This window comes from Bombina bombina, chromosome 2, assembly GCF_027579735.1.
Source record: "Bombina bombina isolate aBomBom1 chromosome 2, aBomBom1.pri, whole genome shotgun sequence".
Classification (NCBI taxonomy): Eukaryota; Metazoa; Chordata; class Amphibia; order Anura; family Bombinatoridae; genus Bombina; species Bombina bombina.
In genome coordinates, this window is record NC_069500.1 from 760,057,456 (window position 1) to 760,083,785 (window position 26,330).

The following is a 26,330-nucleotide window of genomic DNA, read 5'->3' on the forward strand; positions in this document are numbered from 1 at the left end:
TCAGTCGAGTCTAGGTCCTGCGGTTTCTAGCAAGGTTATGGGCGTCTGTGGTTCAGTGTCCTTGGGCCTTTTCCTTTTTCATTTTTTTCTTGGCTTTGGACGAAGCTGGTTTTTGTTTGGGTAGGAGTTTTCAGACCTGGTGCCCTCAGAATGGGCCGCCTCTTTGTACCCTCCCGTTTTTGCATTCAGTGTCCTCTATAGCTTGGGTATTGTTTTCCCAAAAGTAATGAATGCACCTGTGGACCCTTTCCGTTTATGAAGATAAAAAAATAAATTATGCTTACCTGCTAATTTCCTTTTCTTCAGCCGGAAAGAGTCCACAGCTCCCGCCCGTATTTTTCTGTGGGGCGTCTGTCATTTTTGCTCTTCTGTCACCTTTTTCACCCTGATATTTCTCCTACTGTTCCTTGTCCCTCAGCAGAATGACTGTGGGATGGGCGAAGTGGGAGGGGTATTTAAGCCTTTGGCTGAGGTGTCTTTGCCTCCTCCTGGTGGCCAGGTTCTGAATTCCCAAAAGTAATGAATGCAGCTGTCTGAAGAAAAGAAAATTATCAGGTAAGCATAATTTTATGTTTTTTTGTAAATATTTTATTATATCTTTTCATGTGACAACACTGAAGAAATTACACTTTGCTACAATGTAAAGTAGTAAGTGTTCAGTCTGTATAGCATTGTAAATTTGCTGTCCCCTCAAAATAACTCAACACGCAGCCATTAATGTCTAAATCGTTGGCAACAAAAGTGAGTACACCCCTAAGTGGAAATGTTCAAATTGGGCCCAATTAGCCATTTTCCCTCCCCGGTGTCATGTGACTCGTTAGTGTTACAAGGTCTCAGGTGTGAATGGGGAGAAGGTGTGTTAAATTTGTTGTTATCACTCTCGCACTCTCTCATACTGGTCACTGAAAGTTAAACATGGCACCTCCATAGCAAAGAACTCTCTGAGGATCTGAAAAAAAGAATTGTTGCTCTACATAAAGATGACCAGGCTATAAGAAGATTGCCAAGACCCTGAAACTGAGCTGCAGCACAGTGGGCAAGACCATACAGCGGTTTCACAGGACAGGTTCCACTCAGAACAGGCCTCACCATGGTCAACCAAAGAAGTTGAGTACATGTGCTCAGCATCATATCCAGAGGTTGTCTTTGGGAAATTGATGTATGAGTGCTGCCAGCATTGCTGCAGAGGTTGAAGGGGTGGGGGGGTCAGCCTGTCAGTGCTCAGACCATAAACCGCTCACTGCATCAAATTGGTCTGCATGGTTGTCGTCCCAGAAGGAAGCCTCTTCTAAAGATGATGCACAAGAAAGCCTGCAAACAGTTTGCTGAAGACAAGCAGACTAAGGACATAGATTACTGGAACCATGTCCTGTGGTCCGATGAGACCAAGATAAACCTATTTGGTTCAGATGGTGTCAAGCGTGTGTGGCAGCAACCAGGTGAGGATTACAAAGACAAGTGTGTCTTGCCTACAGTCAAGCATGGTGGTGGGAATGTCATGGTCTGGGCCTTCATGAGTGCTGCCGGCACTGGGGAGCTATAGTTCATTGAGGGAAACATGAATGCCAACATGTACTGTGACATACTGAAGCAGAGCATGATCCCCTGCCTTGAAAAACTGGGCCGCAGGGCAGTATTCCAACATAACGACCCCAAACATACCTCCAAGATGACCACTGCCTTGCTAAAGAAGCTGAGGGTAAAGGTGATGGACTGGCCAAGCCTGTCTCCAGACCTAAACCCTATTGAGCATCTGTGGGGCATCCTCAAACAGAAGGTGGGGTTGTGCAAGGTCTCTAACATCCACCAGCTTTGTGATGTCGTCATGGAGGAGTGGAAGAGGACTCCAGTGGCAACCTGTGAAGCTCTGGTGAACTCCATGCACAAGAGGGTTAATGCAGTGCTGGAAAATAATGGTGGCCACACAAAATATTGACACTTTGGGCCCAATTTGGACATTTCCACTTAGGGGTGTACTCACTTTTGTTGCCAACAGTTTAGACATTAATGGCTGTGTGTTGTTATTTTGAGGGGACAGCAAATTTACTTTGTTATACAGGCTGTACACTCACTACTTTATATTGTAGCCAAGTATCATTTCTTTTGTGAGATACTGTGTATGTATGTGTGTGTGTATGTATGTGTGTATATATATATATATATATATATATATATATATATATATATATATATTTATTGTAGGAATATCTATATATATTATAGGAATATCTATTTATAAATACACAGAACATATGCTGCTATGTGGAGAACATTGGAATGTAAATTTTTTACAGTAAATACACAGAATAAAACGTTATTAAATATGAATGTTTTCACCTACTTGACTGCAAAGGGCTCCAATGCACTTATATATATGTTTATTATGATTGTAATTGTACTGTTATATGTATTTTTTTTGTGTTTTGCTAATGAAACAGATAACCAGAGCTCTTAAGGAACGCGCTATCCAGACTCTCGTTAACTTCAATTGCGTTCAAGCGATCTTGTTTACTACCAACTTGTAATACGAGCACTACACCCAACGCACACAAACAGCCGCGATAAAACCCTTTTCACTCACTCGTAATCTGGCCCTTAGTGTTTAATGTCCCTTTAAATTTAGGAAAGAAATAAAGTGACTGTGCCTACACATGCCAGATGCATGCTTCCTTGTTAATTCTGGGATGATTAAAGTCCCTTTACAATAGGATGTGGCTATTGAGGAGATTTTGAGTTAAAGGGACATGAAACCCACAAATTTTACTTCATGATTTAGATAGAGAATACAATTTTAAACAACTTTCTAATTTACTTCTATTATCTAATCTGTTTCATTCTCTTGGTGTCATTTATTGAAGGAGCAGCAATGCACTAATGGTTTCTAACTGAACACATGGGTGAGCCTATCACAATCGATATATATATATATATATATGCAGCCACCAATCAATAGGTAGAACCTAGGTTCTCTGCTACTCCTGAGATTGCCTATATAAACCTTTCAGTAAAGGATAACAAGAGAAGGAAGCAAATTAAATAATAGAAGAAAATTGGAAAGTTGTTTAATATTGTAGTCTCTCTAAATCATGAAAGAAAAATTTTGGGTTTCATGTCCCTTTAAGACATCTTATATATTTACAGAGAGATGTTTATTTGGCATTTTCTAGTCAGCTTTTTAACGATATGCTGCATGTCCATTTAAACTACATTATTCTGCCTTTGCAATCTACCTATGTATATTCATTTTTAAGGTGTTTTTTTGTTGTTGTTTTGTTCTTTCTTAAAAATGACATTGATGAATGGATTTAGTGCATAATTTCCAGTACTATTATGTGTATTGCAGAGTGTTTAAAATATGCATGCGTTTTATTTATGCTTTTTTAATTACTTTGTTCTTTCGTGTCTTTTCAATAAAAAGGGCATCTGATATAATATGCAATATATAATTTCTTGATTGGTGCTTTTATTCTGTGCTGGGCTCTTGCTCTCCCCCAGCTAAACTTCACATAGAGCATGTCATTTTAAAAATGAGCCAATTTACTTCTATTATCTAAAATCTTTATTTCTCTTAGTATCCTTTGTTGGAAAGCATACCTAGGTAGATTCAGGAGCAGCTACTGGGAACTAGCTGCTGATTAGTTTCTGCACACGTATGCCTCTTGTAACTGGCTCACCCCATGTGTTCAGTTAGCTACCAGTGGTGCAATGCTGCTCCTTCAGCAAAGGATACCAAGATAATGAAGTTAAATTGATAAAAGAAGTAAATGGGAAAGTTATTTTAAAATGTATTCTCTGTTTGAACCACGAAAGAAAAAATTTTTGGATTTCATGTCCTTTTAAAAGGTAGTGCACATTTAACCCGATTTTAAAAAAACGCACATTGTTTTGCCCATGATTATCTGTTTACAATTTGAGTAAATACATATTTGAGCCATCTGCATATTTTTAGGCTTCTTAAAAAAATGCAATACAATACATCCTGTGTTCAAGCAAATTGATGCAACTGGTGCTCTAATAGGATACAGCAATACAAACAAAAATAAAGCAAAGGTTGTTGTGCTCTGTATATTTGCTTGAGATGCTTGCATCTTTTGTTGTAAACCGCACAAAATTTTGTGTTTTGACATATAATCGGAATTGTTATAAAATCTTTTTAAAAATGTGATATCGCTCATTTGTATGCTTCAACTTTCTCAGGTGAAGAAAATATGTAGATATTTGTGGGAGTCAACAAGCTCCTTACGTATGGGAAATTCAACTCCTGGCCACCAGGAGGAGGCAAAGAACCCAAGACACCATGAGCCTTTAGTCCCTCCCACTTCCATGTACCTCCCAGTCTATTCTTTGCCTCCACAGGAGTAAGGGACAAGTGAAGCACATATACAGTGGGATAAGCTTTTAAATACCATTATTTTTATTGTATTTTTTTTTTCTTTTCACTCTTCTATTTGTATACTTTACTCAGTCTTCTCCTCTGCTTCACTAGGTGGCTGCCATTTTACAGAGTGGTTGTGTGTTTTAGTCGCTCCGGTCTCATTTTATGCCAAGAAAGGGGGTTGAGTGCTCGGCATACCAAGAGCTGAGGGGGGGGGGCTTTATTCTGATAATAAATTCTATATGGCATAATTTGGCATACTTTTTGGAAACTCTGTATATTGTGAGCTTTACTTGTTTCTTTCAGTTATATTGTTATTCTTAGGAATAACTTGTTAAAGGTACATGAAACCCAAAAATGTTCTTTCATGATTCAGATAGAGAATACAATTTTAAACAACTTTCTAATTTACTTCTATTATCTAATCTGTTTCATTCTCTTGGTATCATTTGTTGAAGGAGCAGCCATGCACTACTGGTTTCTAACTGAACACAAGGGTGAGCCAATCACAATCAATATATATATGCAACCACCAATCAACAGCTAGAACCTAGGTTCTCTGCTGCTCCTGAGCTTGCCTAGATAAACCTTTCAGCAAATAATAACAAGAGAAGGAAGCAAATTAAATAATAAAAGTAAATTGGAAATGTGTTTGAAATTGTATTCTCTATCTGAATCATGAAAGAGAAATATTTTGTGTTTCATGTCCCTTTAAGTGCAGTGTTATATCTGCTTTTAAGACCCTTTTGTTTCTTCTGTCTGTGCACTTATTTATTTAGTCCTTATGTCCCTGCTACCATGTTCTCAGACCCATTAGGGGAGATCCACGGATATTTTGCTGCTATTATATAAATGTATGCTGTGTAAAGTGGCTAAGGTTTGCTCTCCAGCGCAGCTTTGCAGTACATGTTTAAATTCTGTTTTGCTTTTTCATAAGAATACTCCTGCAATCCCAGGCCTACTGATTTTCTCCCCTACATTTTAAGGATTACTTGAGGAATACTATTACTGAGGAGTTTGCGGCTATGCCCCCTTCATGAAAGCGCAAACTTGTATCCTTTCATTCTCTGTCTAAGCTTGACTTGCCTTCTACTAACATTTCAAGCAAAAATATTCAGAAGTCAGTCTCTGAGGCTTTTGGTTTTTCATCAGATGGAGAAATTTCTTCTGTTGACCAGGATTATAATCCTGATCAAGATTTTGATGCGGTTTCCTTTCATTTTAAGATTGAGCATTTACATACTTTGCGTAAAGGAGTTTTTCAGACTGTTGGGGTTCAGGACCCAAAACCAACTTGATTTCATTTTTAAAAATGCAGCAAAATCTGTGGAAGTATTTCCTGTTCCAGATGGCGTATCTGAAATTATTTCCAAGAAATAGAATAAACCGGGTATTACTTATTTAAGCTCTCCAAAGTTTAAGAAGATGTTTCCAATTTCTAATGCCAATTTAGAGCTCTGGGAGTCCGTTCCGAAAGTGTATTGAGCTATCTCAACTTTAGCTAAGAGAACTTCCATTACATTGAATCTTTTTCAGGATGCCTGGACACAGTCAGTTTAGGATCCCTGGGTACTGAACATAGTATTTCAGGGGTATCGAAACCTCCTTTTCGGTCACAGCCTCCTAAAAGGAGGTTTCTTCTGTCACATGTTCCAAAGAATCTTACAAAGGCAAATGCTTTTTTTTCACTTTGTTCAAGACCTAGAAAAAATGGGTGTGATTTGTTCCTGTACTGGGTTCAAAACATTGTCAGGGTTTCTATTCCAACCTTTTGGGTCTGAAAACTTCAAACACGTTTTTTCAGGTTCCTTTTCTCAAAATGGAGACCATCCATTCCTTTATTTCAATGGGGCCAATTCATAATTACAATAGATTTAAAGGATGTATATCTGCATATTCCAATTCTCAGAGATCACCATCAGTTTCTTCGGTTTCCATATCTAAACAATCATTTTCAGTTTGTAGCTCTTCCCTTTTAGATAACCCACAGATCTCAGAATATTTACCAAAGTTCTGGGTGCTCTGTTATCAGTAGTCAGATCTTAGGGTATAGCTGTTGCTCTTTACCTGGATGATATATTGGTTCAAGCACCATCTTTTCCTTTGGCAGTCAATCATACCAACAGACTACTATTGTTTCTTCGTAGTCCTAAATGGAAAATAAAACATTTTTTCACTGACTCCTCAGACCAAGGTTACATTTTTTAGGGGTGAATATAGAATATATTTCCTTGCATCTTGATCTAACAAAACAGCACAGGATAAGGTTACAGGCATCCTGTCAAACTCTTCAGACTATATCTCATCCTTCGAAAACCTTTTATATGGAGCTAAAAGGTCTGATGCTAGCTGCTTCGGAGGATATTTCTTACGACTGTTTTCAGTTGCGTCCTCCAACTATGCATGCTAAATCAATTGAGTGGAGATCACACTCATCTTTCTCAGGTCATTAATTTACCTTTTCTGGTCTGTCAGTCCCTATCTTGTTGGACTTATAGCCAGCAGGTATCTCTGGGGATAAAAATTACGCAAAAACATTTAGGGGGCACTCATCAGTATAATAAAAGTCTCAGTATGAGATATAAAATATATATATGGATATATGATGCCTAAATATGGGAAATGTCCATCTAAATATCAGATGGTAAATGTGGGTTAATTAGTCCAAATTAAACCACTGGGCTGCTGCTCCTAATATGGGTGTATCACATCTAAATATGAAAAAATAAGCAGAACAAAGGAGGAGACTCATATGGTAATTTTGTCATTCACTTAGGGCAAGATTACAAGTCACGCGGCAAATCTGTTTTTCGCAATTGGGGTTGCGCAGGTATTACAAGTTGCAAATTAACTTTTTTTGTGCGCGCGTTAACCCGGGTAATCCAAAAAACTAATCTGTTTATAAAAAGAAAAAAGAACAATGGCACTACTAATGTTGTTTCCTTAATAAATATCTATATATATCTATATATATATATATATATATATATATATATATATATATATATATATATATATATATAGTTTTTCAAATGATATCTCTTGCAAGCTATATCAGTAAGTACTAGGGAAAAGGTGCTCTACAATAGAAGTAATTTAGGGAAAAAAAGATCTGTGGAAATTACACAGAAAAGGTGTGTACTTGGATAGCATTCAGCAACATTATTTCACCACTTCAATGATAGATTATTATAGATGTTACCAAAATGTAAAATAATATGAAAAATGTAAAAATACAAGTGTTATACTTGTATATTGGTTTCAATTAGCGTATCTTTAGGCATAAATTGTCAAACACAATAATAAGAGAAAACCATATTAGTTCAACATTAAGGGTTCATTGCACATAGTCTTGCAGTACTTTCCACATATAGTGATAGTTGGACATAGTAGTTAATTATAATCAGAATTGACGCTATAGTTTACTATATTGTGAGTATGTATAACAAACATACATTTAAATAGTCATAAAGTTACAACTCTCATCAATTGAGGTTCAGTATTTCTAGTACGTAAAATTGCAAAAAATATCAGCATATCAGGATCCCTGGGTACTGAACATAGTATCTTATGGTTATTGAAACCTCCTTTTCTTTTTTGATTACTTGCTTACAAGGGCATTTATCAGCAGACAGATGTGTAACTTTTGTAGCATGTTTTGACATGAATGAGCCTAAGCATGACTAATCAAATGATTTTTTTTATAGCAATTTGACACAATATGCTTACAGTATGTCTGGCAAAGACGTGAAAAGTGCAAGAATTGAAGCATTACTGCATGTGTGCAGATCATTAAAATCTCTTTTTGCTCTGACAACTTTTACCCAATCATATGCCCCCGTTGACAATAATATTATTTGGGCTTTCAAAAATGGACATAATGATACTTCATTTGAAAGATGGGAAAGTCCTTCATTCAAAGGAGATCACTTGCCTCCTTAGGATGCAGGTGTTTGTTATTTCAATGTGAAGATATTGATTTATGGTAACAAAAATGTCTAAGGAAAAAGTTATTACTGGCTATCTTTACAAACAAATCTTTGAATATTTCACAGGGGCTGATTAAAATTTTTTATATTATATATATTTTTTAAACCCCTTTTTAATTGTAAAAATATCCTTCTGCAGCCTAATTAAGAAATGTGGCTTATCACCTCCCACAACTTGAGTGACTTTGATGGGATAGTAGAGGGCCTTAGATAACGTGAATGTAAAGTTTAATGAACAAGTGCCCGGTTTTTAAAAACACTATTAAAAACAGGGGCACTTTCATTCATTAAACTTTACATTGCAGAGTTCTTTTAAAAATACTTATTTCTTTCATGTAATTAGCAAGAGTCCATGAGCTAGTGACGTATGGGATATACATTCCTACCAGGAGGGGCAAAGTTTCCCAAACCTCAAAATGCCTACAAATACACCCCTCACCACACCCACAAATCAGTTTTACAAACTTTGCCTCCTATGGAGGTGGTGAAGTAAGTTTGTGCTAGATTCTACGTTGATATGCGCTCCTCAGCAGGTTGGAGCCCGGTTTTCCTCTCAGCGTGCAGTGAATGTCAGAGGGATGTGAGGAGAGTATTGCCTATTTGAATTCAATGATCTCCTTCTACGGGGTCTATTTCATAGGTTCTCTGTTATCGGTCGTAGAGATTCATCTCTTACCTCCCTTTTCAGATCGACAATATACTCTTATATATACCATTACCTCTACTGATTCTCGTTTCAGTACTGGTTTGGCTTTCTACAACATGTAGATGAGTGTCCTGGGGTAAGTAAGTCTTATTTTCTGTGACACTCTAAGCTATGGTTGGGCACTTTTTTTATAAATTTCTAAATATATGTATTCAAACATTTATTTGCCTTGACTCAGGATGTTCAACATTCCTTATTTCAGACAGTCAGTTTCATATTTGGGATAATGCATTTGAATCAATCATTTTTTTCTTACCTTAAAATTTGACTTTTTCCCTGTGGGCTGTTAGGCTCGCGGGGGCTGAAAATGCTTCATTTTATTGCGTCATTCTTGGCGCGGACTTTTTTGGCGCAAATTTTTTTTTCTATTTCCGGCGTCATACGTGTCGCCGGAAGTTGCGTCATTTTTGACGTTCTTTTGCGCCAAAGGTTTCGGCGTTCCGGATGTGGCGTCATTTTTGGCGCCAAAGGCATTTAGGCGCCAAATAATGTGGGCGTCTTATTTGGCGCTAAAAAAATATGGGCGTCACTTTTGTCTCCACATTATTTAAGTCTCATTATTTATTGCTTCTGGTTGCTAGAAGCTTGTTCACTGGCATTTTTTCCCATTTCTGAAACTGTCATTTAAGGAATTTGATTAATTTTGCTTTATATGTTGTTTTTTCTATTACATATTGCAAGATGTCCCAAGTTGCAACTGAGTCAGAAGATACTTCTGGAAAATCGCTGCCTGGTGCTGGAGCTACCAAAGCTAAGTGTATCTGCTGTAAACTTTTGGTAGCTATTCCTCCAGCTGTTGTTTGTATTGAATGTCATGACAAACTTGTTAATGCAGATAATATTTCTCCAACATTGGTGTGTCCGGTCCACGGCGTCATCCTTACTTGTGGGATATTCTCTTCCCCAACAGGAAATGGCAAAGAGTCCCAGCAAAGCTGGCCATATAGTCCCTCCTAGGCTCCGCCCACCCCAGTCATTCTCTTTGCCGTTGCACAGGCAACATCTCCACGGAGATGGTTAAGAGTTTTTTGGTGTTTAAATGTAGTTTTTATTCTTCTATCAAGTGTTTGTTATTTTAAAATAGTGCTGGTATGTACTATTTACTCTGAAACAGAAAAGGATGAAGATTTCTGTTTGTGAGAGGAAGATGATTTTAGCAGACAGTAACTAAAATCGATTGCTGTTTCAACATAGGACTGTTGAGATGAAGTAACTTCAGTTGGGGGAAACAGTTAGCAGACTTTTCTGCTTAAGGTATGACTAGCCATATTTCTAACAAGACCATGTAATGCTGGAAGGCTGTCATTTCCCCTCATGGGGACCGGTAAGCCATTTTCTTAGTCAAACAAACAGAATAAAGGGCTTATTATGGGCTAAAAAACTGGTAGACATTCTTATGGGCTAAATCGATTGCTTTATTTGGGCATTTTATTCATATTTATGCTGACAATTTGCATTTATAAACTTTGGGAACGTTTATTAAACGGCAGGCACTGTGTTAGACACCTTTTCCAGTCAGGGGGCCTTCCTAGTTATAGACTGAACCTCATTTTCGCGCCATTACTGCGCAGTTGTTTTTTGAGAGCAGGGCATGCAGATGCATGTGTGAGGATCTAAAAATTGCTGGAAAAGCTTCTAGAAGGCGTCAATTGGTATCGTATTCCCCTCTGGGCTTGGTTGGGTCTCAGCAAAGACTATAGCTGGGACTGTATAGGGGTTAAATTTATAAACGGCTCCGGTTCCGTTATTTTAAGGGTTAAAGCTCTGAAATTTGGTGTGCAATACTATTAATGCTTTAAGACAATGTGGTGAAATTTTGGTAATTTTTGAACAATTCCCTCATACTTTTTCACATATTCAGTTATAAAGTGTTTTCTGTTTAAAATTTAAAGAGACAGTAACGGTTTTGTTTTAAAACGTTTTTTGTGCTTTGTTGACAAGTTTAAGCCTGTTTATCATGTCTGTACCTTCAGATAAGCTATGTTCTATATGTATGAAAGCCAATGTGTCTCCCCATTTAAATTTATGTGATAATTGTGCCATAGCGTCCAAACAAAGTAAGGACAGTACTGCCACAGATAATGAAATTGCCCAAGATGATTCCTCAGATGAGGGGAGTAAACATGATACTACATCATCTCCTACTGTGTCTACACCAGTTTTGCCCATGCAGGAGGCCCCTAGTACATCTAGTGCGCCAATGCTTATTACCATGCAACAATTAACGGCTGTAATGGATAACTCCATAGCAAATATTTTATCCAAAATGCCTACTTATCAGAGAAAGCGCGATTGCTCTGTTTTAAACACTGAAGAGCAGGAGGGCGCTGATGATAATTGTTCTGTCATACCCTCACACCAATCTGAAGGGGCCATGAGGGAGGTTTTGTCAGATGGAGAAATCTCAGATTCAGGAAAGATTTCTCAACAAGCTGAACCTGATGTTGTGACATTTAAATTTAAATTAGAACATCAACGCGCACTGCTTAAGGAGGTGTTATCTACTCTGGATGATTGTGACAACTTGGTCATTCCAGAGAAATTATGCAAGATGGACAAGTTCCTAGAGGTTCCGGTGCACCCCGACGCTTTTCCTATACCCAAGCGGGTGGCGGACATAGTAAATAAGGAGTGGGAAAAGCCCGGCATACCTTTTGTTCCCCCCCTATATTTAAGAAATTATTTCCTATGGTCGATCCCAGAAAGGACTTATGGCAGACAGTCCCTAAGGTCAAGGGGGCAGTTTCTACTCTAAACAAACGCACTACTATTCCTATCGAAGATAGTTGTGCTTTCAAAGATCCTATGGATAAAAAATTGGAAGGTTTGCTTAAAAAGATTTTTGTACAGCAAGGTTACCTTCTACAACCAATTTCGTGCATTGTTCCTGTCACTACAGCAGCGTGGTTCTGGTTTGAGGAACTAGAAAAGTCGCTCAGTAGAGAGACTCCATATGAGGAGGTTATGGACAGAGTTCACGCACTTAAATTGGCTAACTCTTTTATTTTAGATGCCGCTTTGCAATTAGCTAGATTAGCGGCGAAAAATTCAGGGTTTGCTATCGTGGCGCGCAGAGCGCTTTGGCTAAAGTCTTGGTCAGCGGATGTGTCATCCAAGACAAAATTGCTTAACATCCCTTTCAAAGGTAAAACTCTATTTGGACCAGAATTGAAAGAGATTATTTCAGACATCACTGGGGGAAAGGGCCACGCCCTTCCACAAGATAGGTCTTTCAAGGCTAAAAATAAGTCTAATTTTCGTTCCTTTCGCAATTTCAGGAACGGACCGGCCTCTAATTCTGCATCCTCTAAGCAAGAGGGTAATGCCTCACAACCCAAACCAGCCTGGAAACCGATGCAAGGCTGGAACAAGGGTAAGCAGGCCAAGAAGCCTGCCGCTGCTAACAAAACAGCATGAAGGAGTAGCCCCCGATCCGGGACCGGATCTAGTGGGGGGCAGACTCTCTCTCTTTGCTCAGGCCTGGGCAAGAGATGTTCAGGATCCCTGGGCGCTAGAAATAGTTTCTCAGGGTTATCTCCTGGAATTCAAGGAACTACCCCCAAGGGGAAGGTTCCACATGTCTCACTTATCCTCAAACCAAATAAAGAGACAGGCATTCTTACTTTGTGTAGAAGACCTGATAAAGATGGGAGTGATACACCCAGTTCCAATAAAGGAACAAGGAATGGGATTTTATTCCAATCTGTTCGTAGTTCCCAAAAAAGAGGGAACTTTCAGACCAATTTTGGATTTGAAGATCCTAAACAAATTTCTCAGGGTACCATCGTTCAAGATGGAAACCATTCGAACGATTCTACCCACTATCCAGGAAAGTCAATTTATGACTACCGTGGATCTAAAGGATGCGTACCTACATATTCCTATCCAGAAAGAACATCATCAGTTCCTAAGGTTCGCTTTTCTGGACAAGCATTACCAGTTTGTGGCCCTCCCATTCGGGTTAGCCACTGCTCCAAGGATTTTCACAAAGGTGCTAGGGTCCCTTCTAGCGGTTCTAAGACCGAGGGGCATTGCAGTAGTACCTTACTTGGACGACATTCTAATACAAGCGTCGTCCCTGTCAAAAGCAAAGGCTCATACAGACATAGTTCTAGCCTTTCTCAGATCACACGGATGGAAGGTGAACATAGAAAAAAGTTCTCTGTCTCCGTCGACAAGAGTTCCCTTCTTGGGAACAATAATAGATTCCTTAGAAATGAGGATTTTTCTGACAGAGGTCAGAAAATCAAAACTTCTAAGCTCTTGTTAAGTGCTTCATTCTGTTCCTCGTCCTTCCATAGCGCAATGCATGGAAGTAGTAGGGTTGATGGTTGCAACAATGGACATAGTTCCTTTTGCACAAATTCATCTAAGACCATTACAACTGTGCATGCTCAAACAGTGGAATGGGGACTATACAGACTTGTCTCCAATGATTCAAGTAGATCAGAAGACCAGAGATTCACTCCGTTGGTGGCTGACCCTGGACCATCTGTCCCAGGGAATGAGCTTCCGCAGACCAGAGTGGGTCATTGTCACGACCGACGCCAGTCTAGTGGGCTGGGGCGCGGTCTGGGAATCCCTAAAAGCTCAGGGTCTATGGTCTCGGGAAGAGTCTCTTCTTCCGATAAACATTCTGGAACTCAGAGCGATATTCAATGCTCTCAGGGCTTGGCCTCAACTAGCAAAGGCCAGATTCATAAGGTTCCAATCAGACAACATGAGGACCGTTGCGTATATCAATCATCAGGGGGGAACAAGGACTTCCCTGGCGATGAAAGAAGTGACCAAAATAATTAAATGGGCGGAGGATCACTCCTGCCACCTGTCTGCGATCCACATCCCAGGTGTGGAAAACTGGGAGGCGGATTTTCTGAGTCGTCAGACATTCCATCCGGGGGAGTGGGAACTCCATCCGGAGATCTTTGCCCAAATAACTCAATTATGGGGCATTCCAGACATGGATCTGATGGCGTCTCGTCAGAACTTCAAGGTTCCTTGCTACGGGTCCAGATCCAGGGATCCCAAGGCGACTCTAGTAGATGCACTAGTAGCACCTTGGACCTTCAACCTAGCTTATGTATTTCCACCGTTTCCTCTCATTCCCAGGCTGGTAGCCAGGATCAATCAGGAGAGGGCCTCGGTGATCTTGATAGCTCCTGCGTGGCCACGCAGGACCTTGGTATGCAGACCTGGTGAATATGTCATCGGCTCCACCATGGAAGCTACCTTTGAGACAGGACCTTCTTGTTCAGGGTCCATTCGAACATCCAAATCTGGTCTCCCTCCAGCTGACGGCTTGGAGATTGAACGCTTGATTCTATCGAAGCGTGGGTTTTCAGATTCTGTGATAGATACTCTGGTTCAGGCCAGAAAACCGGTATCTAGAAAGATTTACCATAAAATATGGAAAAAATATATCCCATGGGATAAGATAAAAATTCCTAAGATTCTCTCCTTTCTACAAGAAGGTTTGGAGAAAGGATTATCTGCAAGTTCTCTAAAGGGACAGATCTCTGCTTTATCTGTCTTACTACACAAAAGACTGGCAGCTGTGCCAGATGTTCAAGCATTTGTTCAGGCTCTGGTTAGGATCAAGCCTGTTTACAGACCTTTGACCCCCCCCTGGAGTCTAAATCTAGTTCTTTCAGTTCTTCAAGGGGTTCCGTTTGAACCTTTACATTCCATAGATATTAAGTTACTATCTTGGAAAGTTTTGTTTTTGGTTGCAATTTCTTCTGCTAGAAGAGTTTCAGAGTTATCTGCTCTGCAGTGTTCTCCGCCCTATCTGGTGTTCCATGCAGATAAGGTGGTTTTGCGTACTAAGCCTGGTTTTCTTCCAAAGGTTGTTTCTAACAAAAATATTAACCAGGAGATAGTTGTACCTTCTTTGTGTCCGAATCCAGTTTCAAAGAAGGAACGTTTGTTACACAATTTGGACGTAGTCCGTGCTCTAAAATTCTATTTAGAGGCTACAAAAGATTTCAGACAAACATCTTCCTTGTTTGTTGTTTATTCTGGTAAAAGGAGAGGTCAAAAAGCGACTTCTACCTCTCTTTCCTTTTGGCTTAAAAGCATCATCCGATTGGCTTATGAGACTGCCGGACGGCAGCCTCCTGAAAGAATCACAGCTCACTCCACTAGGGCTGTGGCTTCCACATGGGCCTTCAAGAACGAGGCTTCTGTTGACCAGATATGTAAGGCAGCGACTTGGTCTTCACTGCACATTTTTGCCAAATTTTACAAATTTGATACTTTTGCTTCTTCGGAGGCTATTTTTGGGAGAAAGGTTTTGCAAGCCGTGGTGCCTTCCGTTTAGGTAACCTGATTTGCTCCCTCCCTTCATCCGTGTCCTAAAGCTTTGGTATTGGTTCCCACAAGTAAGGATGACGCCGTGGACCGGACACACCAATGTTGGAGAAAACAGAATTTATGCTTACCTGATAAATTACTTTCTCCAACGGTGTGTCCGGTCCACGGCCCGCCCTGGTTTTTTAATCAGGTCTGATGAATTATTTTCTCTAACTACAGTCACCACGGTACCATATGGTTTCTCCTATATATATTTCCTCCTGTCCGTCGGTCGAATGACTGGGGTGGGCGGAGCCTAGGAGGGACTATATGGCCAGCTTTGCTGGGACTCTTTGCCATTTCCTGTTGGGGAAGAGAATATCCCACAAGTAAGGATGACGCCGTGGACCGGACACACCGTTGGAGAAAGTAATTTATCAGGTAAGCATAAATTCTGTTTTCCTTTAGTAAAGTTCCATTACCTGTTGCTGTTCCGTCAACATCTAATACTCAGAGTGTTCCTGATAGCATAAGAGATTTTGTTTCTAAATCTATTAAGAAGGCTATGTCTGTTATTCCTCCTTCTAGTAAACATAAAAAGTCTTTTAAAACTTCTCATTGTTCAGATGAATTTTTAAATGAACATCATCATTCTGATTCTGATAGTGGTTCTTCTGGTTCAGAGGATTCTGTCTCAGAGGTTGATGCTGATAAATCTTCATATTTATTTAAAATGGAATTTATTCGTTCTTTACTTAAAGAAGTCCTAATTGCATTAGAAATTGAGGATTCTGGTCCTCTTGATACTAAATCTAAACGTTTAGATAAGGTTTTTAAATCTCCTGTAGTTATTCCAGAAGTTTTTCCTGTTCCTGGTGCTATTTCTGAAGGTTGATGTCAGGTTTATGTCTCTAGCTATTTTAGCTAGAAGAGCTTTATGGCTTAAAACTTGGAATGCTGATATGTCTTCTAAGTCTACTCTGTTTCAGATCTAGAGTTGGCTGGAGTAATTATGCCAGTTCCAGTTCTGGAACAGGGGCTGGGGTTTTATTCAAATCTCTTCATTGTACCAAAGAAGGAGAATTCCTTCAGACCAGTTCTGGATCTAAAAATATTGAATCGTTATGTAAGGATACCAACATTCAAAATGGTAACTGTAAGGACTATCCTGCCTTTTGTTCAGCAAGGGCATTATATGTCTACAATAGATTTACAGGATGCATATCTGCATATTCCGATTCATCCAGATCACTATCAGTTTCTGAGATTCTCTTTCCTAGACAAGCATTACCAGTTTGTGGCTCTGCCGTTTGGCCTAGCAACAGCTCCAAGAATTTTTACAAAGGTTCTCGGTGCCCTTCTGTCTGTAATCAGAGAACAGGGTATTGTGGTATTTCCTTATTTGGACGATATCTTGGTACTTGCTCAGTCTTCACATTTAGCAGAATCTCATACGAATCGACTTGTGTTGTTTCTTCAAGATCATGGTTAGAGGATCAATTTACTAAAAAGTTCATTGATTCCTCAGACAAGGGTAACCTTTTTGGGTTTCCAGATAGATTCAGTGTCCATGACTCTATCTTTGACAGACAAGAGACGTCTAAAATTGATATCAGCTTGTCGAAACCTTCAGTCACAATCATTCCCTTCGGTAGCCTTATGCATGGAAATTCTAGGTCTTATGACTGCTGCATCGGACACGATCCCCTTTGCTCGTTTTCACATGCGACCTCTTCAGCTCTGTATGCTGAACCAATGGTGCAGGGATTACACAAAGATATCTCAATTAATATCTTTAAAACCGATTGTACGACACTCTCTGACGTGGTGGACAGATCACCATCGTTTAGTTCAGGGGGCTTCTTTTGTTCTTCCGACCTGGACTGTAATTTCAACAGATGCAAGTCTTACAGGTTGGGGAGCTGTGTGGGGGTCTCTGACGGCACAAGGGGTTTGGGAATCTCAGGAGGTGAGATTACCGATCAATATTTTGGAACTCCGTGCAATTTTCAGAGCTCTTCAGTCTTGGCCTTTTTTAAAGAGAGAATCGTTCATTTGTTTTCAGACAGACAATGTCACATCTGTGGCATACATCAATCATCAAGGAGGGACTCACAGTCCTCTAGCTATGAAAGAAGTATCTCGAATTCTGGTTTGGGCGGAATCCAGCTCCTGTCTAGTTTCTGCGGTCCATATCCCAGGCATAGACAATTGGGAAGCGGATTATCTCAGTCGCCAAACGTTGCATCCGGGCGAATGGTCTCTTCACCCAGAGGTATTTCTTCAGATTGTTCAAATGTGGGGACTTCCAGAAATAGATCTGATGGCCTCTCATCTAAACAAGAAACTTCCCAGGTATCTGTCCAGATCCAGGGATCCTGAAGCGGAAGCAGTGGATGCATTGTCACTTCCTTGGAATTTCCAAGATTCTGAAGGAATGCTCGTTTGTTCTGCTGGTAGCTCCAGCATGGCCTCACAGGTTTTGGTATGCGGATCTTGTCCGGATGGCTTCTTGCCAACCGTGGACTCTTCCGTTAAGACCAGACCTTCTGTCGCAAGGTCCTTTTTTCCATCAGGATCTCAAATCCTTAAATTTAAAGGTATGGAGATTGAACGCTTGATTCTTAGTCAAAGAGGTTTCTCTGACTCTGTGATTAATACTATGTTACAGGCTCGTAAATCTGTATCTAGGGAGATATATTATAGAATCTGGAAGACTTATATTTCTTGGTGTCTTTCTCATCATTTTTCCTGGCATTCTTTTAGAATTCCGAGAATTTTACAGTTTCTTCAGGATGGTTTGGATAAAGGTTTGTCTGCAAGTTCCTTAAAAGGACAAATCTCTGCTCTTTCTGTTCTTTTTCACAGAAAGATTGCTAATCTTCCTGATATTCATTGTTTTGTACAAGCTTTGGTTTGTATAAAACCTGTTATTAAGTCAATTTCTCCTCCTTGGAGTTTGAATTTGGTTCTGAGGGCTCTTCAAGCTCCTCCGTTTGAACCTATGCATTCATTGGACATTAAATTACTTTCTTGGAAAGTTTTTTGTTCCTTTTGGCCATCTCTTCTGCCAGAAGAGTTTCTGAATTCTCTGCTCTTTCTTGTGAATCTCCTTTTCTGATTTTTCACCAGGATAAGGCGGTGTTGTGAACTTCTTTTGAATTTTTACCTAAAGTTGTGAATTCCAACAACATTAGTAGAGAGATTGTGGTTACTTCATTGTGTCCTAATCCTAAGAATTCTAAGGAAAAGTCGTTGCATTCTTTGGATGTAGTTAGAGTTTTGAAATATTATGTTGAAGCTACTAAGACTTTCCGAAAGACTTTTAGTCTATTTGTTATCTTTTCCGGTTCTAGGAAAGGTCAGAAGGCCTCTGCCATTTCTTTGGCATCTTGGTTGAAATCTTTAATTCATCATGCTTATGTTGAGTCGGGTAAAACTCCGCCTCAAAGGATTACAGCTCATTCTACTAGGTCAGTTTCTACTTCCTGGGCGTTTAGGAATGAAGCTTCGGTTGATCAGATTTGCAAAGCAGCAACTTGGTCTTCTTTGCATACTTTTACTAAATTCTACCATTTTGATGTGTTTTCTTCTTCTGAAGCTGTTTTTGGTAGAAAAGTACTTCAGGCAGCTGTTTCAGTTTGAATCTTCTGCTTATATTTTCATTTTTTTTCATTATAAAATTTAAATTATTTTGGGTGTGGATTATTTTTCAGCGGAATTGGCTGTCTTTATTTTATCCCTCCCTCTCTAGTGACTCTTGCGTGGAAAGATCCTCATCTTGGGTAGTCATTATCCCATACGTGACTAGCTCATGGACTCTTGCTAATTACATGAAAGAAAACATAATTTATGTAAGAACTTACCTGATAAATTCATTTCTTTCATATTAGCAAGAGTCCATGAGGCCCACCCTTTTTGTGGTGGTTATGATTTTTTTGTATAAAGCACAATTATTCCAATTCCTTATTTTTTATGCTTTCACACTTTTTTCTTATCACCCCACTTCTTGGCTATTCGTTAAACTGATTTGTGGGTGTGGTGAGGGGTGTATTTGTAGGCATTTTGAGGTTTGGGAAACTTTGCCCCTCCTGGTAGGAATGTATATCCCATACATCACTAGCTCATGGACTCTTGCTAATATGAAAGAAATGAATTTATCAGGTAAGTTCTTACATAAATTATGTTTTTTTTCTTTAGCAAACCCTGACCGGCGATCCCCCGCCCGCTTCTCATGCTGTACTTAGTACTTAATAGTATTTTTAAAAACCGAGCACTCATTCATTCAACTTTACATTCACTTTAAAGGGCCACTAAAGTCAGAATTAGAGTTTCATGATTTAGATAAAGAATGCAATTTAAAAAACTTTACAATATGCTCCCATTATCAAAATGTGCAGATTATTTATATATGCACACTTTCTGAGGCTCCAGCTCATACTGACCATGTTCAGAAGTGCACAGTATATATGTATATGCATTTTGTGATAGTCTTATGGCTGTCACATGATACAGGTGGGGAGGGAACATTGGACTAAATTTTAAATTTGCCAGATAATATTCTACTGCTTATTTCAAATTCAAAGTAAGTGCTATTGCATTTGTCTTTTTATTGTGTCCATTATTCAACTCTACTGTATTTAGTTGTCCTTTAATAGAAACTACAAGGCTGCCTTTAAATGTCAACTTTTCTTAATCGTGTTATATGAATTTTTTGCATCAGACACTTGTTTTTTTATTTTGACTGTAGGTCCTTGTAATGCTCTCATCTTCTTGACTCTTCTTATATCTCGTTTCCGTAGTGTCAGCAAAGATCTAGATCGGCACCCTGAACGGCGGATGAAAGCTGCCTTCACAGCATTTGAAGAATTAAACCTACCACGTCTGAAGCAAGAGAACCCGAACATGCGTCTGTCTCAAATTAAACAACTTCTGAAGAAAGAGTGGATGAAGTCTCCTGAAAATCCACTGAACCAACTGCATGCTAACTACAATGCCCTTTAATGACTTTTTCAGTTGAAGTGCACTAAAATGTCTCTCTCATATCTATTTCTTACTCTATCTGGGGATGGGGATTAGCTTGACGCCTCTCCAGAGACAAAGCTGGGTAAGAAGATAGGGTTTTATCTGATGGGAAATATTTAGTATAATCCCTTTTGGGAATGTAGGACCCTATCAAACACTCCAGACCAGATAGATAAGTGGTCTTGGACTGCATTGCAAGAAAAGAAAATTAAACTGTTTATATGAGAAACATTGGAAAGTGGTTAAACTATTAAACCACTTAAAAACTAGAGGGCACCCTGATATGAAAGGGTTAATTAAAGAGTCTGTTTCACCCGCTTCAAAATGATTCTTTAAAAGGATCTCAATTAGTGATTGGTGATTTCCAATAAATGAAATTAAAGTGTTATTCTATTTAACTCTCCAGCTGTGTCTCTGTTTTCAAAGCAGGATCTTTGAATTACCAGGGTGTTATCAAAGGTTTTTTTTTGTGTTAGACCTTGACTTTTACATCACATCAGCCATACAAACCATATGCAACAAAAATACAAAAATAATTTCTAGTTATGCTTTAATTCCACTGTACTGTATGTTTTATGGTTATACATAGTATGCCACAAATTTCTTAAATGTATAGAGGCCTAATTTTTTTTTTTTTTTAAACTTTATTTATAATCCAGATCCATCACAACATGGAAGTCACAGTATGTAATACATCAGAATTTACATTTTAAGATACAGAAAGGGAATTCGACGACCCTCCTCCCCCACAGTCCGGGGGAAAGAGCCTTCCCAAAATAAGATATCTCCATACTGAGATGTTAATCTGTTTTTTTCCATTTTTTTTTTATAAAGCATCAAGTAACTAATACAAACCATAAACAGTAAACAATCCTATCAAATCAAATCGAATCAGGTCCTTCCACTCCGGGGGGGGGGGGGGGGGGGGGGTAGGGATAGAGTTTGGGGAGGGGGGGGGGGTAGGGATAGAGTTTGGGGAGGGGGGGGGGGGGACTGAGCTCCCTGGCACTTATGTCAAAGAGAATTTAAAGGCTACTACGAAGCTATGCGTATGTGGTCAGGTTGGCTGAGGGGGGGGGGGGGGGCGACAGAGAAAGACACCAGTTCCCTCTCAGATTTTCCTCCATGATAAATGTTGAATTGCGAAAAGGATAAAGTATTCTATGTCTTACTTGTGAAGAGATGTACAGTAAATAAGGTTCCCATTTATATATATAAGATTTTATTCTTTTATCAAGATCTCCCTGTACGTCCGCCTGCTCCACCAAAACCTGAGTGTGTATTGCCCCCAACAGTTTCTTGAAGGGTGGGGCCTTATCCCTTACCCAATACTGCATGATTAGTCGCCTAGAGAGCAGAATCACAGAGTTCAGAAATTTCTGATGTTGGGATGTAATCCCCAGGTCTGTCAGAAAAATAATGGTGGAGGGAGTTAAAGCTATCTCTTGCTGGAGTACCCTCTGGAGCCAAAACTGAACTTTACCCCACAGTCTTTTTATTTTGGGGCAGTCCCATATTAAGTGTGTGAGATCAGGTGATGCAAAGGAGCACTTGTTACACTTATCTACTGCCTGAGGGGCCCACCTTAGTCTTAGTTTAGGGAGGATATATGCCTGATGTATTAGTTTAGTGTGTGCCTCTCTAGAATAAGCTGAAAGGGTAGCTGCTCTTACTCTCTGAAAGCTATCTTCGATCTCTTGTGCCGTAATCTGTATGTCTCTTGTCCCTTGCCATTTGTTGTGTATTGTTTGAAGGACAGGTTGTTCTAAGTGACTTGTGATTTCGTTATATATGCGGGTTATGGAATATGATCCTTGTTTCGTCATGCGGACTAGTCTGTCCACGCCAGAACTTACTTTAGTAAGCCGATTGTCTGAGATGAGAGCCCTGACAAAGTGCCTACACTGAAAATATGCGAACATGGTATCAGCGGGGATAGCAAAGGTTTCTCTCAGTTCCTGGAAAGGGAGAACCTGAAGCGTGTTAGGATTGATAAATTGTGCAATAGAGGTCAGGCCAGAGGCCCTCCATTTCTGAAAGGCCCTGGTGGTGAAACCAGGTATGAACGTAGGGTTTCCCTGTATGGGCAGATATTTGGTCACTTTGTGATCACTACCCCAGAATCGGCATAGCTTGTGCCATGCTCTCAGCGGGTCTCTAAACAGTATGTTCTGAGAAATGTGATGGGGTAAGGCAGACAAGGTAGAGTGTGGGAGGTAGGCCAAGTTCAGCGGTGACGCACAGTCCGCCTCTACAGCATGGCTGAAGTATTCAGATCCGGCCAACCAGCCAAGCACCAGCTTAGTTAGTGTTGCCCAATTGTACCACTGTATGTTCGGAAATCTAAGTCCCCCCACCTCCAGTGGCATAGAGAGTCTGGTGGTGTTGATCCTATGCTTTTTTTGGTTCCATACAAAGGAGGCAAAAGTAGAAGAGATTACCTGTATGTCCTTGTTGTGGAGCAGAAGAGGGAGCATTTGCAAGGGATACAAAATTTTTGGTAGTATTACCATTTTCAATAAATGAATTCTACCGTGAAGGGAGAGGGGAAGACCCCTCCAACCTCGGATGGTGTTCTGTGAACTAAGTATAACTTTTGGGATATTAAGTTGATAAATCTTTGTGGGGTCTACATGTAAGTGAATCCCCAGATACTTAAAAGACCCATCCGTGACCTTGAGACTCGTGTTCTGTAGGGAGCTGCCTCCCTGGTTTTGAAGCCAAGTGACTTCAGATTTGTCTTCGTTTATTTTGTATCCAGTAAAGGTACCAAATTTTGTCATTACTTGTAATATTTGAGGAACGTTAAGATCAGGGTTGCTAATATACAACAAGAGGTCATCAGCAAACAATGAGATATGTAGACACTGTGCGTGTAGTTTAAGGCCAGCACAGCGTTGTCGGATATAGCAAGCCAGCGGCTCAATGGCAAGATCGAATAGGAGCGGGGACAATGGGCAACCTTGCCTTGTGCCCCTTTCTAGCTTAAAGGAAGGGGAGAGACCACCATTGATAATGATGGATGCCGAGGGTGAATTATATAGTCTACGTACAGCATCCAAGAAGTGGCCTGTGATACCCAAGTTAATAAGCGTAGTGTATAAGTGATCCCACTCCACCCTATCGAACGCCTTCTCGGCGTCGACAGAGAGGAAGCAGGCATCCTGTAGTGAGGCATCTGACCGGTTATGTCGGGCTTGATGGTATTGTGCTATGACTGCCAGTGCTTTGCGTAAATTGATAACTGATGATCTGTGTTTGACAAAACCCGTCTGGTCTGGGTGAACCAGCAGTGGCAGAACATCTGCCAGCCGATTAGCGAGGATTTTGGTCATTAACTTATAGTCCCCATTTAATAAAGAAATCGGCCTATAAGAAGACGGCAGAGTCGAATCTCTATCCGGTTTGGGAATGACGCATATGTTAGCATCGGTAAATCTAGAGTCCGGTACAGACTTCCCTGCTAAGTAGTCTGAAAAAAGCTTTGCCAAAGTGGGCGCTATCGCCGGGCATAAGATTTTATAATATTCTGCGGGGAGACCGTCAGGTCCCGCCGCCTTCCCTAGTTTAATGCTTCGTATGGTATTCTGTATATCACAGTTTTGCCTATATATACCTGCAATTAATATGTCTGACCCATTAGATGGATTTTAATGCAGCTCAGGAAACAACTACTGCTCATTTTCCCTGTTTGTTTTGCAAAACTGTTCCAGTGGACCAGATGAATCAACTATGTGTTAACTGTGACCCACATTTCCAGTTTCCAAGCTATAATTTGGTCAGTTTGCCTTGTAGACACCTACCACCTATGCCCGTCTAGATAACTCAAGGGAAGAATACTGATTTATCACCTGAGTTTTAAGTTACCTTACAAAAGACTATAACAGAGCTGTCAGTGCCAATTCCCAGACCAAAGACTCAACCAGAAATCTGGAAATGTGTCTCATCCTCCCTGTCACTCTTAGGGAAATAAGCATTTAGCTCTGTTACCACTTAGTTTACAGTCCTCTGACTCTGAGGAGTCTGTTTCTGACTCTTCTGAGGGTGAAAATCTCCTCAGATGACCCTGAACTGGTAACAGAATCTGAAAGTGGAATCAGGCTCTGTTTCAGAGTGGATCATATCCGTTTCCTTCTATAGGAAGTTCTCAACACCCTAGAAATGTCAGAACAGAATCCAGAAATTTCAAAACATGTTAATAAGTTAAATCAGGTTTTCAAAGCTCTGCCAAAGGCTCCTCAGGTGTTTGAAGCTCCAGACTTGGTGACAGACTATTTTGCCAAGGAATGGAAGAAACCTGGTATTCTTTTTACTCCTAACAGATTCAAGAGGATGTACCCTATTTCAGAAAATAATCTGCCTGGGAGGTGGTTCCTATAGTGGACTGAGGTATTTCCAATGTAGCGAAAAGCACAGCTATACCAAGGTACTGAAAACTCAGAGAATTTACTAAGAAAATTATTTTCTCAATCAGCTCTGCAGCTTAGAGTCGCTATTGTAGTCACTTGTGTGACTGCTGCAGCATCCTTTTGGTGTGATTCTCTTTATCAGATGCTTGCTGAACAGTCATCTGAAGATATTCGTAACTGCATTTTTTTACATAATAATAAAATTGATGTTAAAAACATGTCCATTGATATCCTGTTAAGGAGTGTGTTATGACTTAAATCCTGGTCAGTTTATATGGTCTCTAAGAATAGACTTTTGTCAATTCCCTTTGAGGGTAAACATTTTTTAGCTTAGAGTTTACCTACTATAACAGTCTTAATGATAGAGTCTAAGGAGTTTTCCTTCCTCAGGACAAAAAGTCTATAGGAAGATAAGGAATAAACTAAACGTTATTGTTCCTTTCGCTCTGACAGAGATCAGAAGTCCTCTTCCAATCAAATGTCTGACTCGGACAGACCAACAACCTTTTCACAAATGTCTGACTCCTCCAAAACCTCCTGGAAGCCAGGATCCTCCTTGTCCAAGAGTAAACAGTCCCAACTCTAATCAGAATTCGGCATGAAGGCATGAGCGTTCACATGATCTATATCAATAATATCAATAAAAGTAAATAACTTGTTAACAGCGTTTGTTTATAGGTCTAGGATAATGTTGTTTCCTAAATAACAGATATATATATTCAAATAATATTCCTCAATATTATTTCCAAACTGATAATGAGATTAGGATACTAACTGTTATGTGTATATATTAAATCATCGTTTTCACTATATAATTTTCCAGGTATATAAAGGGTTATCTTTAGGCCAACCATTTCCTTTATGTTTTAACCAATTAAAATGAGCTGTATACTATTTAGGTCTTTTACAGCTGCATTACATTTAAGTCTATGATTACGGTGCTGTAGTACCGAAACCGGTCAGACATTTTTTGTTTGGCCTCTTTTAGATACCTTGCCACCTCCTGTGTGCTTTTAACTTTGTGCAATAAAGGTTGTTATTATTTTTATTATAATGCTCTATGGACTTTCCTCTTTCTACATTTACTATAAGCGGTTATTTTGAAGGACCGCTCTCCAACAGAGCCTTAGTATTGCTTTACAGCCGCTTCCCTGAACAGCTGTGTATTTTGGATGCCTAGTCGTGGTGACGTCAGCTCTTTGTACCCAGGATTTGTTTCTCTGGACCCATGTGACCGGAACAGGACGAAGAGTAGAAGAAGCTCATTGCAGGAGTTTTTTTTGGAAACAAACATCTTTAATTCACTTCGTTCTTCTCCCTTACTGAATAGAAATGGGACAGAGTCCATACAGAAGAGTTGGTGAGTGTTTATCTTTCTTGCACAACAGTTTTGTTCTGTGGCCCGGGCTGCGTTCTGACACACTATCATTAGAGGAATTGGTGGTCAGACAGAGACAGCCAGGCAACATATTTGAGAGCGATAACTTTTGATACTAATGCAAGCTAATAAGGACATTACAGTAAATTGACTAAAC

The 26,330-nt window shown here is 39.8% G+C and overlaps 1 protein-coding gene across 1 annotated transcript in view; it reads left to right on the top strand.

Annotated features, from left to right (window-relative positions):
• The window catches only part of CCDC124 (coiled-coil domain containing 124), a 177,572-nt gene extending 156,788 nt beyond the window's left edge, over positions 1-20,784 (top strand). The window contains exon 5 of the mRNA XM_053702874.1: positions 20,164-20,784. Within this exon, the coding sequence (XP_053558849.1) occupies positions 20,164-20,365 (202 nt within the window). The 3' untranslated portion in view covers positions 20,366-20,784. The remainder of the gene's footprint in view (positions 1-20,163) is intronic.
• Positions 20,785-26,330: the final 5,546 nt, after the last annotated feature.